Source organism: Tupaia chinensis, unplaced genomic scaffold, assembly GCF_000334495.1.
Source record: "Tupaia chinensis unplaced genomic scaffold, TupChi_1.0 Scaffold000074_1, whole genome shotgun sequence".
In the NCBI taxonomy this organism is placed as follows: Eukaryota; Metazoa; Chordata; class Mammalia; order Scandentia; family Tupaiidae; genus Tupaia; species Tupaia belangeri.
This window is the reverse complement of record NW_006159534.1, coordinates 1,356,277-1,368,992: the sequence shown is the minus strand read 5'-3', so window position 1 is coordinate 1,368,992 and position 12,716 is coordinate 1,356,277. Positions and strand designations below refer to the sequence as shown.

The 12,716-nt window shown below is 44.3% G+C and overlaps 1 protein-coding gene across 1 annotated transcript in view; it reads left to right on the top strand.

Annotated features, from left to right (window-relative positions):
* The first annotated feature begins 91 nt into the window (after window positions 1-91).
* NPHS2 (NPHS2 stomatin family member, podocin) overlaps window positions 92-12,716 on the top strand; it is a 35,961-nt gene continuing 23,336 nt past the window's right edge. Inside the window, exons 1-5 of the mRNA XM_027767806.1 lie at window positions 92-164; window positions 6,046-6,158; window positions 7,627-7,704; window positions 9,134-9,272; window positions 12,354-12,710. Coding sequence (XP_027623607.1) covers window positions 92-164; window positions 6,046-6,158; window positions 7,627-7,704; window positions 9,134-9,272; window positions 12,354-12,710 — 760 coding nt within the window. The remainder of the gene's footprint in view (window positions 165-6,045; window positions 6,159-7,626; window positions 7,705-9,133; window positions 9,273-12,353; window positions 12,711-12,716) is intronic.

The following is a 12,716-nucleotide window of genomic DNA, read 5'->3' as shown; positions in this document are numbered from 1 at the left end:
GGACCAGTTCTAGCCATCTCCCCGCAGGGCAAGGTCGGGTTGGCGGGGACGGCCTTGGGACCGCCCTGGGGAGGGGACGGACAGAGGCCGCATGGTTCTTAACCTGGGCGAGCCTCAGATTAACCTGCGCAGCTGTCGAAGGAAAACGGGTCTCATCAGCGGAGGTTCTCTTTCACTAGGTCTAGGGTGTTTTTTTTTTTTAAAGAGAGATTTTCACTGTAGGGCGCGTGCGCTCGCCAGACAGAGAGAGACACAGAGACAGAAAGCGAGAAATCACCCCCCAGGGGGGATGGTCACGCCGCAATCCCTTCTCCTCCATTCTCCTCTCGGGATCTTGGGCATGCACGCACACGCGCCCGGCGTGAGTTTTAAGCCACCAGGTCGGGGACGCGAACCGCGGTCGACTACGTGGGAGTCCAGCGACATAGCCATTATGCTAACTGCTGGTTCCCACTAGGTCTAGGGTTTTTCAGGAGAAATTACAGGCAGTTCTCCTTCTACGTGGAGAATCGCTTCGGAGATAGAGGCAACCTTCGTCTTGGAAGAGAGGCACGGGTGGGGCTTGGAAGACATTCGAGGACACTTTGAATGACTGGAGAACATTCCAGGTACCACTGGTGATAAAAGAGTTGGGAGAATAAAGAATAGCATGTTTTTGGATGTATTTGTTGGACTAAACCAGATTTATAAGGTCCTTAAAAACCCGGAAAAGAGTAATTTAAGATATAAACAAGCTTAGTATTGGGACTAGCAGCTGGCGTAATGGCTGTCGCAGGACTGCCATGTAGTACACTGTTGTTCGAGTCCTGGACCTGGTGGCTTAAACTCGCGCAGGGCATGTGTGCGTGCGTGCCCAGGATCCCAAGAGGAAAATGGAGGAAAAGGGGTTGCGGGGTGGCCATCCCTCCTGGGGGGTGATTTCTCGCTTTCTGTCTCCCTCTTGTCTTTCTGACGAGTACACATACCTTATAGAAAAAAAAAAACTCAAAAAAATTAATAAGCAAGCTTAGTATGTGTTCCCCAAGCTAGCTCGAGTCCCTGGTCATTCTCACTGCAGACTTGGGGTCAGAGAGAAGCTCTCAGGCTTCTTTGGGAACCAGGACTAGGTGCCCAAGAGCCCTTTCCTTAAAATACACGGCTTAGAGAAACAAGACAAACCAAAAGCTATCTAAGGAATATTGAATTAAAAAAGACCTGCACACACAAATCTACCTCATCTTCTCCTTAAAAAAATCCCATGACTTCATTTTTTTTTAAAGCCAGAGTGAACAAAATATTCCATGGGTGATCTGGGAATATTGAGAAATCCCTGAAAGACACGATTTATGGGTCAGTTAATAGCAGAATGAGTAACAAGGCTGAATAGCGAATTGACAAAATAATAAGATGTGGAAGATGGATCTAGACATGGCAACATTTGAATGACAGAAATTATAGAACCAAGGCATGGTGTTGAGGTTTGAGAGGCTCAAAAGAAGAAAGTGGCCCAGATTTGAGACCAGCAGATGACATAATGGTTATGTTGCTGGACTCCCACGTAATCCACCGAAGTTCAAGTCCTCTATCCAGCAACTTAAAACTCATGCTGGGTGCCTGTGGACCTGCCCAAGATCCAGAGAGGAGAATGGAGGAGAGGGGATTACAGTGGTGGCTATCTTACCTGGGGAGGGGAGTTATTTCTCACTTTCTGTCTCCCTGTCTTTCCCCTGAGCAAGTTCATGCTCCCTATAACCAGAAGAAGAAGAAACAGATTTGAACAGAAACACAAGTCTGCAGATTTAAAGGGTCCACTGAGTCCTTAGAATATCTCATGAAAACAGATTCTGTCCTAGATAAAGAAAGGGAGTCAGATTTCATATAGAAATGTCACCTATAAAGTGATCAAAATTGGATTGCCATTGGGTTTCTCAATGGAATATCTCTTCAAAGCTGAACCTGGGATCCCTTACCTAGATAAATTGATGCTAAAGTGAGGGGAGGGGAGGAAAAACTGTTTTTTTGACATGGACAGATTCAGAAATTTTTATCATATCGCTAGATGACTTGAGAATGACTCCTGTAAAATAAGAAATTGAAAAGAGACGTTATCCCAGATTCTTATCCCTAGTTATCTAAATAAGAGGTAGGAAAAACTGAGCACTGACTATATGCTCTTTCCATAGATTATCTAATTTTCTTAGTAACTCATGATAAAGGTACAATTATGATTTTCCATTTTCAAGTGAAATTAATATAGAGAAATGGAAACATATAAGAAAAAGTGATAGACAATAAAAAAATCTTTATGGTTGAATCAAAAAGATTACTCGTGTATAATATAAAACAAAATGTTTTTCCCTTTTTTTTTTTAACATAGGGCCTGTGTGCTCATCAGAGAGAAAGAGAAAGAGAGAAAGCTCTCCCTGGGGGGTAGCCATGCTGCAATCCTTTCTTCTCTATTCGCTCAGGTGTTTGGGCACACACATGAATCCGGCATGTTTTCTAAGTTGCTGGGTCTGGGACTAAACTGCACAGTCAGCCATGTGGGGTCCAGCCACCTTAATCACCATGCCATAAGCTGGCCCAACGAAGAGAGATGTTTTTAAAAAGATATTCTGGAGGGGGCCTGCAGGTGGCCTGATTAAGGCACTGGGCTCCCACGTGGTTGACCATGGTTTAAGTTCCGAACCTGGCCACTTGCTTTCTTACTTTGTCTGTCTCTGTCTCTGTCTCTGTCTGCCTCTCTCTCTCTCTCCCTCTCCCTCTCATCAAATTACAAAACAATAAGGGGCCAGCAGGTGACGTAATGATTGTGGTGCTGGACTCCACATGGCCAACTGCAGTTTGAGTCCTAGACCCGATGGCTTGAAACACACCAGGCATGTATATTGGTGTGCCCAAAATCCTGAGAGGAGAATGGAGAAGGGATTGCAGCATGGCCATCCCCCTGGGTGGGGAGGGTGATTTCTCACTTTCTCTCTCTGTCTCTCTGGGTTTATAGCAAGCATAAATACCCTATACCCAAAAATCTCTAAGTAAATAATAATAATAAGTAAAATTAAATAATAAAAAATGATATTCTGGAACTAAGTCCCAAATCAATAAGTAAAACAAGTATCAAGGGCTTTTTAACAATACTCCTTTAAGGAGATCTCATTGGGAAAAGGGGCTGCAATTGAAATCACCACTACAGTGGGTTTCCATTACCTAAATCCATCAGTCTTCCATGGTGTCTGGTCCATGAAGTGAATGGGAATAAGGTAGGAATGATCCAATGGCATCTGTCTCCTTTTATGGTGGCACTTCTGCAGTTCTCCAGGAATGCAGTACTGCTTTCCAGGTATTGTTTTCACACTAGAAGTCACTGAAAGTTTAAATAATGTCTACAAAGGAGTTATCCCATAATGGGTGGCAAGGCTTTTGGGAAAAGGCTGAGATGAAAGTTTCCATTCCTAAGTACAACGTTTAGACTGTGGCCCTCTTACATCTTTTCTACTCCTGAGTCCATTCCTCCAACTTCTCTAGGACCATGATCTTGCCCTTGGTTATTATTACAGAATCATGTAAATCCAACATTCCCTTTACAGCTTCCTTTCTTATAACAAAATGATCTCTGATCCTTTTTATCTTATATTCCTGCAGCTTCCTTCTTCAAAAAAATCCGGGCTATGCTCAAAATGCTCTGGAGTTGGGATCTGATTTAGTGGAACAAGATGACAAGTGGCTCCCCAGACCTAGCTAGCACTATGTTTTGTTAGCTGGCTTGTTTCCGTTGTTATACAAATCAAGAAGGACTGGTGGGTTGAGTTCATTCCTTGGGATCCTACACTTAATTATCCACAACCAGAAAACTCGGGGAGTCAGACCATGTGTTTTGCACTTTTGCCCACGTTTCTTGTAATTAACTGCCTCCACCTGGTCTAACCCTGCTTGCATCTGGGAGTGCATTTCCATTGCAGCTACTCCTACCATAATCTCTAAGAAAACAGCCGTGTGTGTGTGTGTGTGTGTGTGTGTGTGTGTGTGTGTGTGTGTGTGTGTGTGTGTGTGTGTGTGTGTGTGTGTGTGTGTGTGTGTGTGTGTGTGCGCGCGCGCACATGCACGCATGCATGTGTGTGTTTAAAGCCTCTGGAATTTTAATATATGTATTATCAAGAATGAGAGAATCTTTTCAAGAACACAGTGAGGGAGTGATGAGTTAGAAGCACATGACAGAACCAATACATTATTCCTGCTTCCCAAAGCTTTTAACATTATGTCCAGTTTAGGGCCATTTGATGCCCTTATTCAAGTCCATTTTCCACAGCAATTCCTCCAAGCTTTTGCCAGCCCTCTTATAGTTTTATGCCACTCGTGACTCACCACTGGAAAATGACTTTGTTTCAACCTCCAGAGAAAATGGAGGCTCTCCCTCATACATAAACCCCGTGAACTTCCAGACCTCTAAACTAGCCCCTGTCACATCTTCCTTTGGCCTCAGTAGATGAGGAAGTCGTGTATAATAGCTTACTCTTGATTCTATCCCCACAGCTCTTCCAGGACCATGACCTTGCCCTTTGGTTAGTATTACACAATCCTATATATTCAACATCTCTTTACACATGTCCTAGGATATTCTGCCCTGATCCTCTATACACACATACAACACAGATGCAGAGAGGGAGCGAGATCGAGCAAGGGAGAGATACTTTGTCTTGATCTACATCCCCTTCTAGTTTTTCCTTCTCAGCCAGATCCTTAAGTGAACATTCAGTTTCTTCTACTTTATCATCACCACTCACTTCTTTTCTTTTCTTTTCTTTTTTTTTTTTTTTTGAGATTTTTATTTTGCTATAGGGCGCATGCGCTCTCCAGAGACAGAGAGAGACAGAGAGATAGAAAGCGAGAAATCACCCCCCCATGGGGGATGGCCACGCTGCAATCCCTTCTCCTCCATTCTCCTCTTAGGATCTGGGGCACGCACACACACGTGTCCGAAGTGAGTTTAAGCCACCGAGTCCAGGGGATGAGAACCACGGTCGGCTACATGGAAGTCCAGTGACATAGCTATTATGCTAACTGCTGGTCCCACCACTCCTCAATCAAAAGCAATCAGCTTGCTATGCAGGACATCTTTAAGTTACTTTTACTAAAATCATCAATGACATTTTATGGACTTCAATCTTTTCATCTTGGATGATCTCTGCTGGTTACTGTTGGAGCCCCCTCCCTTCCTGAAAATCTCTCCTCTATGAGTCTCTGTGATGATGGCACACGGGGTTGGCTACTAGCTTTCTGCTCTGTTTCCTCTTCTTGTTATCCCACTGAACACCCACTTACATTTTTAATATAATTTTATTGAACTTTATTTTACTTACTTATTTGTTTGACCAGAGTGGGACAGAAAGAAAAAGTGAGAAAGCAAGCCACCAGGTCTGAGACTCGAACCACAGTTGGCCATGTGAGAGTCTAGCACCCTTAACCAACATGCCACCTGCCAGCCTCTACAGTTAATAGAGAGTCTGTCCTTGTCTCTTCTTTTTACTCTTCCCCCTATTTTATGGGTGACCTTTTCCACTCTCCTGGTTTCAGCTTCAGCTAATGCCTTCCTAAGACATGTTATTCAAGCCAACAAATACTTTTTAACTCCTACTGTGTGCCAGGCACTGTCTGAGAAGATTATGACCATAACATAAGTAAAACGAAGTTCCTATTTTCCTGCACCTTACAAAGGACAAACAATAGGTAAATAAATATATAAGATATAATGTCAAGTAATAAGGAGTGTTCTTAAGAAAAATAAGTCAGATTTGAGAGAATGAAAAGGCTGCTTAAAATAGAATCTTTAAAGTACACTTTTGTTTAACCTCCTTCTGTTATTTCGGTGGTTCTCCAAGTGTAGTTCCAGACTAACAGCATCACTTGGGAACATAGAAATGCATATTCTTGGGCCCCAGTCTAGACCTGCTAAATCAGGAATGGGGAAGAGGGAGACTGGAGTTCAGCAACCCACATTTTAGCAATCTTTCCAGATGATTCTGATGCACACTCTCTTATGTTTTTTTACCTGTGCTGCCATGATTACAGGTGCAGGGTCTGTTCCTGATTTTCTCAGTCCATGGGGCAGCGTGGGGGTTGACAGTGAGGGAGGTGCTGGGAGCCTGCAGCCCAAAGTAACCTTCACCCAGACTTTTCAGAAGGCAAGTGAGATTACCTGGCATGTCCACAGGCTCCTAAGTTGCACGGTAAAAGCCATCCTGCATGCACTGATCTTCTGCAAAAGGCTGAGTGCTACTGAGGACCTGCTTACTCTCAGGATCACTGCTGTGGATCTGAGAGCCCCCTGAAGTTCACCTTCCCATGGTCAAGGAGGCCACGCGGCTTAAAACAAGACCCAAAGAGTGTGGGTAGAAGGCACAGCCAGGTGGCCAGGCAGGTGTCCTGCAGGGCATCTGGCCTAGCATGTTAGTGGTAAGAAAGAAAATAAGAATAAAAAGGCATTTGAAATGAATTGCCTTGAGAAATATGCAGTCTTGGAATATTAGCCATGCTTCCTATGATCGTATGATTTTTTAGGGAATTCAGAAGAAGCTCTCATCTGTCCTGTGCTTGAAACCTAATTACCTGCCTATTGCACATTTCCAGACAGATATCCTGTAGAGACTGTAAGCTCAAACCATCAGAAACTGAACTTACTGGGCCCACCTACCTTTCAATAAGAGCCATTTTGAGGGTCAGCAGGGGGCATGGTGGTTAAGGTGTTGGACTCCCACATAGCCAACCATGGTTCGAGTCTAGGACCCAGCAGCTTGCTTTCTCACTTTCCCCTTCTCTCTCTGTCTCTCTCTGATCAGATTAAAAAATAATAATAATAATAAGCAAAATTAAACAAATAACTCTTAGAAAAAATTTAAAAATTTAAAATAAAAGCCATTTCCTCTTTTGTATTTCCTCAGTTGGTTGTCAGCTCCCTTCACCAATAATTTTTTTTTTTTTGAGAGGTTTTTGCTATAGGGTGTGTGTGTTCACCAGAAAGACAGAGAGAGACAGAAAGCAAGAAATCAGTCCCCAGGGGGGATGGCCATGCCGCAATCCCTTCTCCTCAATTCTCCTCTCGGGATCTTGGGCCCACATGCACACATGCCTGACATGAGTTTAAACCACTGGGTCAAGGACTTGAACCGCAGTCAACTACATGGGAGTCCAGCAACACAGCCATTATGCTAACTGCTGGTCCCCCTTCACCAATAATTTTGACCAGAGTTCCTAGAGGCCTCACCTTTTCTTCTAAATATCGTCCATATCCTCCCTCTCACAAGAGTTTCCTTGCTGCTCTCTCTGCCTCCATTCTCCTCCCATTTCCACTTATCTCATTTTGTCCATCAAGTGACTCTCCTAAGTTCCAAAGCTGACCATATTATTCCTTGAAAAATTCTTCAATAACATCTTTTGCCTTAAAGATAAAATCCATATTATATGATGTAAAAGGCTTTTCAGTCCTTGGGCTACCCATTGCTGGTCTCCATTGGCTATTTGTCAAGCCACTGGTCAACCTGCCGTATATGACATGCTAAGCTATCTTTTGCAGTGCTCCCTCCAGATGGAAGGCCCAGCTTTTGAAGTCCACCTGAGGATCACCTACTTATTTCTTTTCTTCCTTTTTTAAAGACATGGTCTCCTTGTGGAGATCCTCCTGCCTCAGCTTCAGAAGTCACTAAGATTACAGGAAATGGTCATACCTGCCCTGTAAGTTGAACCAGGAATCAAACCCGGGCCTCCCATGTGGTATCACCTTGAAGAGCACAGCATCTCAGCAATGCACTCCACCAAGGCAAGGCCTACACACTCATTTCTTATTATGGCCCAGACCAGATCTCCTCTGACTTCACTCTGACAGAGTTACTTTCTCTCTCCTTTGGGTCTTCAGATTAAAAAATAATAATAATAAACAAAATTAAACAAATAAATCTTAGGAACAAATTTTTAGTTAAAAGTAAAAGCCATTTTTATTGATCTATATAATCTACAGTATTATATAGATCAATGGTTCTCGACCAGGAGTAATTTTGACCCTAAAGGACAGCTGGCAATGTCTGGAGATAGTTTTGGTCACCTCAACTAGGGATGGGTAGGTAGAAGTCATGGTTGCTGCTAAAACTCCATACAATACACAGGATAGCCATCCACAACAAAAAAATCATCTGTCCAAAGTGTTAATAGTTGAGAAACCCTGATATGGGTCCTCTGTCTGTTTATATGTCTGTCTGTCTCCCCATCAGGTTCCTCAAGGACACACCATGTCTTCCCTTTACAGCCTCTGAACTGAACAGTGCTAAACAAATAGTAGATGCTCCCTAAGTATCTGTGGAGTAAATTAATCAGAGAAAATTCAAGTAAGTCTTAATTTGCCTCACAGGCCAACAAGCATCTCCAGGTAAAGAGAATGGGAACGTAAGATGCTTGGGGGTCAGTGCAGTCAGGAGAAGTGGGTCTGCTGGAGAAATTGTGCTTATGACCAACTGCTCAGCTTACCAAGGCTGAAATCTCTGTCTCAAGTTCTCTGTCCCCTCACAGTCATCTCCATAACCCCATGAGATCACCAAATTCTGTCAGTTCTCTGCCTCAGAAATATCTCCTGAATCCATGCTGTCCCCACTGCCAAAGCCTGGCATCAGGTTGTCATCTGTCACTTTTCTAAACCATCGCTGTACCCCCTAGGTTGGGTTCTTTACTGTTGAGAAAGTCAATTCTACCAAGTTCTTACACTGGGTCATCAGAAAAGTCATGATGCATTTTCGCATAGAAAAATATGCCATGGCTTTCCCAACAACTCAATAGTTTTTAGTTACAAAACATAAGACTTGTAATTTCACCTAGTGCCAATGAATTCCAGGTTTTTCATTGCATAATCCATATGAATCAATATTTGTTCCTTCATTCATCCATTTGGATATAAAATTTCAAAACACAAAATGGGAATAAGTATAACAATTTAGAGAGCCATGCAATCTTTCATGGTCTTTCATCTTGGAAACAGAAACTCAAAAGTCAACAACTTTAATTGGTCCTTCTTTCACTAACCTCATGCCCACAATGTCAGTCTCTTAACAAATCTAAACAAGCAGTAAAGTATTAAGAGTTAAAGAATGTGCACATCTAATATTTTCAACAACAGGATGAGCAACACTTTCAATTAAAAAGGAATCTAAAAGAAAACAGCAGTGCCATGTTAGGAGTAGAGGAAGACCACAAGCTGGAGAGTCTTATGCTAACTCGGCACTCCCATCCCAACTCCTCCACCTACCAGAAGCTCTGTCAGCTTTTTCTTTTTTAACCATGGAATGTGATGCACTTTCTCAGCTTTCATCATTATCGTTTACAGTCCCCACAGCCTTATATTATAAGCAGGGGCTATATGAGGGGACTTCAAACAGTTTGTGGAAAAATTAAAGTATGAATTAATTTTGATGCAAAAAAGTTTTGAAATCCATGCATAGTTCATTCATAATACACATTTCCATAAACTTTTAGAAGACCCCTCATATTGCTCTTTTATAGATAAAGAAAACAAAGTCATAATTAGGAAACTTGTCAAAGGAAACCAAGAACAAGAGCCCAGAATAGGCTTGAACACCCAGTAGGGTCCTTTTTGATTGACTTTTGTCCTTTAAGAAATGTCTCTTTCTTCATAGGAAAGAGAGTACAGTTTAAAGATTATTGAATTGGCCAGATACTCTGCCTAGTCTTGGAATAAATACTGCAGTGCAACTTTGGTATAAGAGTCGATAGCTAAGTGGCCCAGCCTGGTGGTACAATTGGGAGCAAACTGAACTGTAGTGCTGGAAGTCACATGGCTGACAGTGGGTTTGGGTCCCTGATGAGCCTGAAAACATGCCAGGCACAGGCCCAAGATCCTGACAAATTAGAGAGGATTGTCAGAAAGGGACTGGGCATGACAAGACCCTTCAAGGGGTGCTTCTCTCCCTCTCTGTCTTTCTCGTGGGTACACACATTATCATGAATAAATAAATATTTAAAAGCTTTTTAAAAAGAGTCCATAATTGGGGACCAGAAAATGGTGTAGTGGTTACATTGCTGGACTCCCACGTAGTCGACCCTGGTTCAAGTCCTGGACCCGATGGCTTAAAACTCACATGATGGTAGAAATACATGCCGGGCACCTGTGCCCAAAATCCTGAGAGGAGAATGGAGGAGAAGGGATTGCTGTGTGGCCATTCCCTCTGGAAGGTGATTTCTCACTTTCTATCTCTCCAGGAAGCACACACACTCTATAGCACAACTGCCCCCCCCCAAAAAAAATAGTCAATAGCCAGGGCTCTAGATCAAATTAATTCATAACAGAGTCAAGGGCTGAAAACCAATAAATGCTAAAATTTTGTTTTTCACAACAGAAGTTTGTACAGGATGATAAGGAAACTAGCTATGATTAATAGCAAATATTAATTTGGAAGACTATTTGTGGTTTTTTTGTTTTGTTTTTGAGAGGTTTTTGCTATAGGGCACGTGCGCTCACCAGAAAGACAGAGAGAGACAGAGAGACAGAAAGCGAGAAATCACCCCCCCAGGGGGGATAGCCACACCGCAATCCCTTCTCCATTCTCCTCTCGGGATCTTGGGCACGCACACACACGTGCCCGGCGTGAGTTTAAGCCACGGGGTCTGGGACTCGAACTGTGGTCAACTACATGGGAGTCCAGCGACATAGCCATTTCGCCAACTGCTGGTCCCTAATTTGGAAGACTATTAAATAATCATGGTACTTTTGCCTTTATGGACAAAATGCAGCTTCAGAATTTTTCTCCATGTAATATTCTAGGCAGAAGCTATTACTTGAGGTAGGCACTTGAGAGGAAACATTTGCTTTCATTATGCAGTCCATGTACTAATCAGGTTAAGAGAGTTTAAAAAACTTTTAAAAATTACCTTGTTAGTAATCCTTCAATTGCATTACTTCCACTGCCCTCACTTGGAACAATGAAAGAAAGTAGAACATTTTTTTTCCAGACCCATTTGGTACTTCAGGTCCTCATATTTTAATAAAGTTTAAGAGACACAGGGAGAGGGATAAAGTGCCTCCTGACAGCGTGTGGTCCCACCACAATCCTTTCTCCTCCATTTCTCCACCCTATCAGGATTTGGGCACACACATGTGCCTGGCATGGTTTTCAAGCCACTGGGGCTGAGATTCAAACAGTGCGGTCAGCTCCATGAGTTCTGGCTCCCTTAACCGTCAGGTCACAGAGCCAGCCCTCTTTGGGGGGAGGGAGAGTAATTATTGTGTGAATTCAATAAATGTTGAATGGCCTTATTTCTACCACCATGTGACTTAGCTATTTTAGGAGACTCATAAATCTTGTCAGAATCGTCTAGAGTAACCTCTCATTTGGTGAGAAACAAATGAACAGAATAAGAGGGAAATACATCTATTCAGTGTCTCGTTCTTAGAACAGGTTTGACAGACCCCTAGTTTGCTGCTGGATCCAGCCTGGCTAGTGATCCTTGAAAAAAATAAAAACTCTAGACTTCATTACAGAAGCATAACAGGTCCTAGGCCGGAACAAAAGTGCCCCCTTTCCTGCAAACACAAGATAAACTAGACACATTCCCTTCTGGGGAAAAAGAAAAAAAAAAAGAAAAAAGAAAAAAATTTTGGACAAGTTCTGTGTAACAGTCCTCTTCCCTCAGCCTCGGAGTAGCTGAAACTGCAGGCGCTCTGGCCACACCAGGCTCTCTTTCTGTGCTCCTCCAGAAGCAGTGCATCAACAGGTTTAAGTACTAGGAAAGGAAACCGAAATAACGCTGGAGAACGTTCTCTTTCTCTCTTCAAAACATTAAGTATTTCCAGAAGGAGCCAGCCAATATCATTACTGGCTAATGGATTGCCACAAAGAATAGGGCCAGGATCCGAAATAAATGAGGGCCAGCCAGCAGCCTAGTGGTTGGGAGAGTCGGATCCCACATGGCCAAATGAGCTTTCAATCTCTGCAGGGGCTTAAAAAACGTGCGAAGCCTTGTGCCAGCATGCCCCCAGATCCCAGGATAGAGAAATGGAGGAGACCGGATTCCACTGTGACCATGCCCGGCTGGGAGGAGCTTTCTGTCTCCCTCCCCTGTTTCTCTCTCTCTCCATCTCTCGCTTGCCCCAGCGTCTGACAATTACACAACAAAAACAAAAGTAATAAAGTAGGGAGAGAGAACGGGCACCCCTGGAAGACTCCATCCAAGAGGGAAACCGAGAGCTGGAGGAGAGGTTTCTTCTTTGGCCTCAGCTACCCTAGCTCGATGACCCTTTGTGTCCCCTAGGCGCTCTAGTGTCGCACTTGGGCCACACACGCTGTTCTAGACTATTGTAAAGCTGCGCCATCACCCTTCAGCGGGTTGGCGGGTCTCGGGGCGGTTCAGGGAAGGGAAATGTCCGCTCGCACCCGCAGTCGGAGGACACCCGCACACAGGACACCTCGGGCAGGGGCACGCGGCCTCCACACCGCGACGGCGCTGCCTAAGCCGCGCACCCAGCCTCGGGGGTGGCGGCCGGTCTCCGCTCCGCAGAGCAGACACCGTCGGGTCCCCCCCGGGGCTCCGCCCCCAGCCCGCGCCCCGCCCCCCCGGCCCCGAGACGCCCGCGGACGAGGCGGCGCGTCCCCGCACAGGGAGAAGAAGAGGGCCAAGGCCGAGAGGGGCGGCGGGCGCCAGGAAACCCGGCGCGAGCGGCCCGGGAGCCCGCGGGAGCCGCGAGC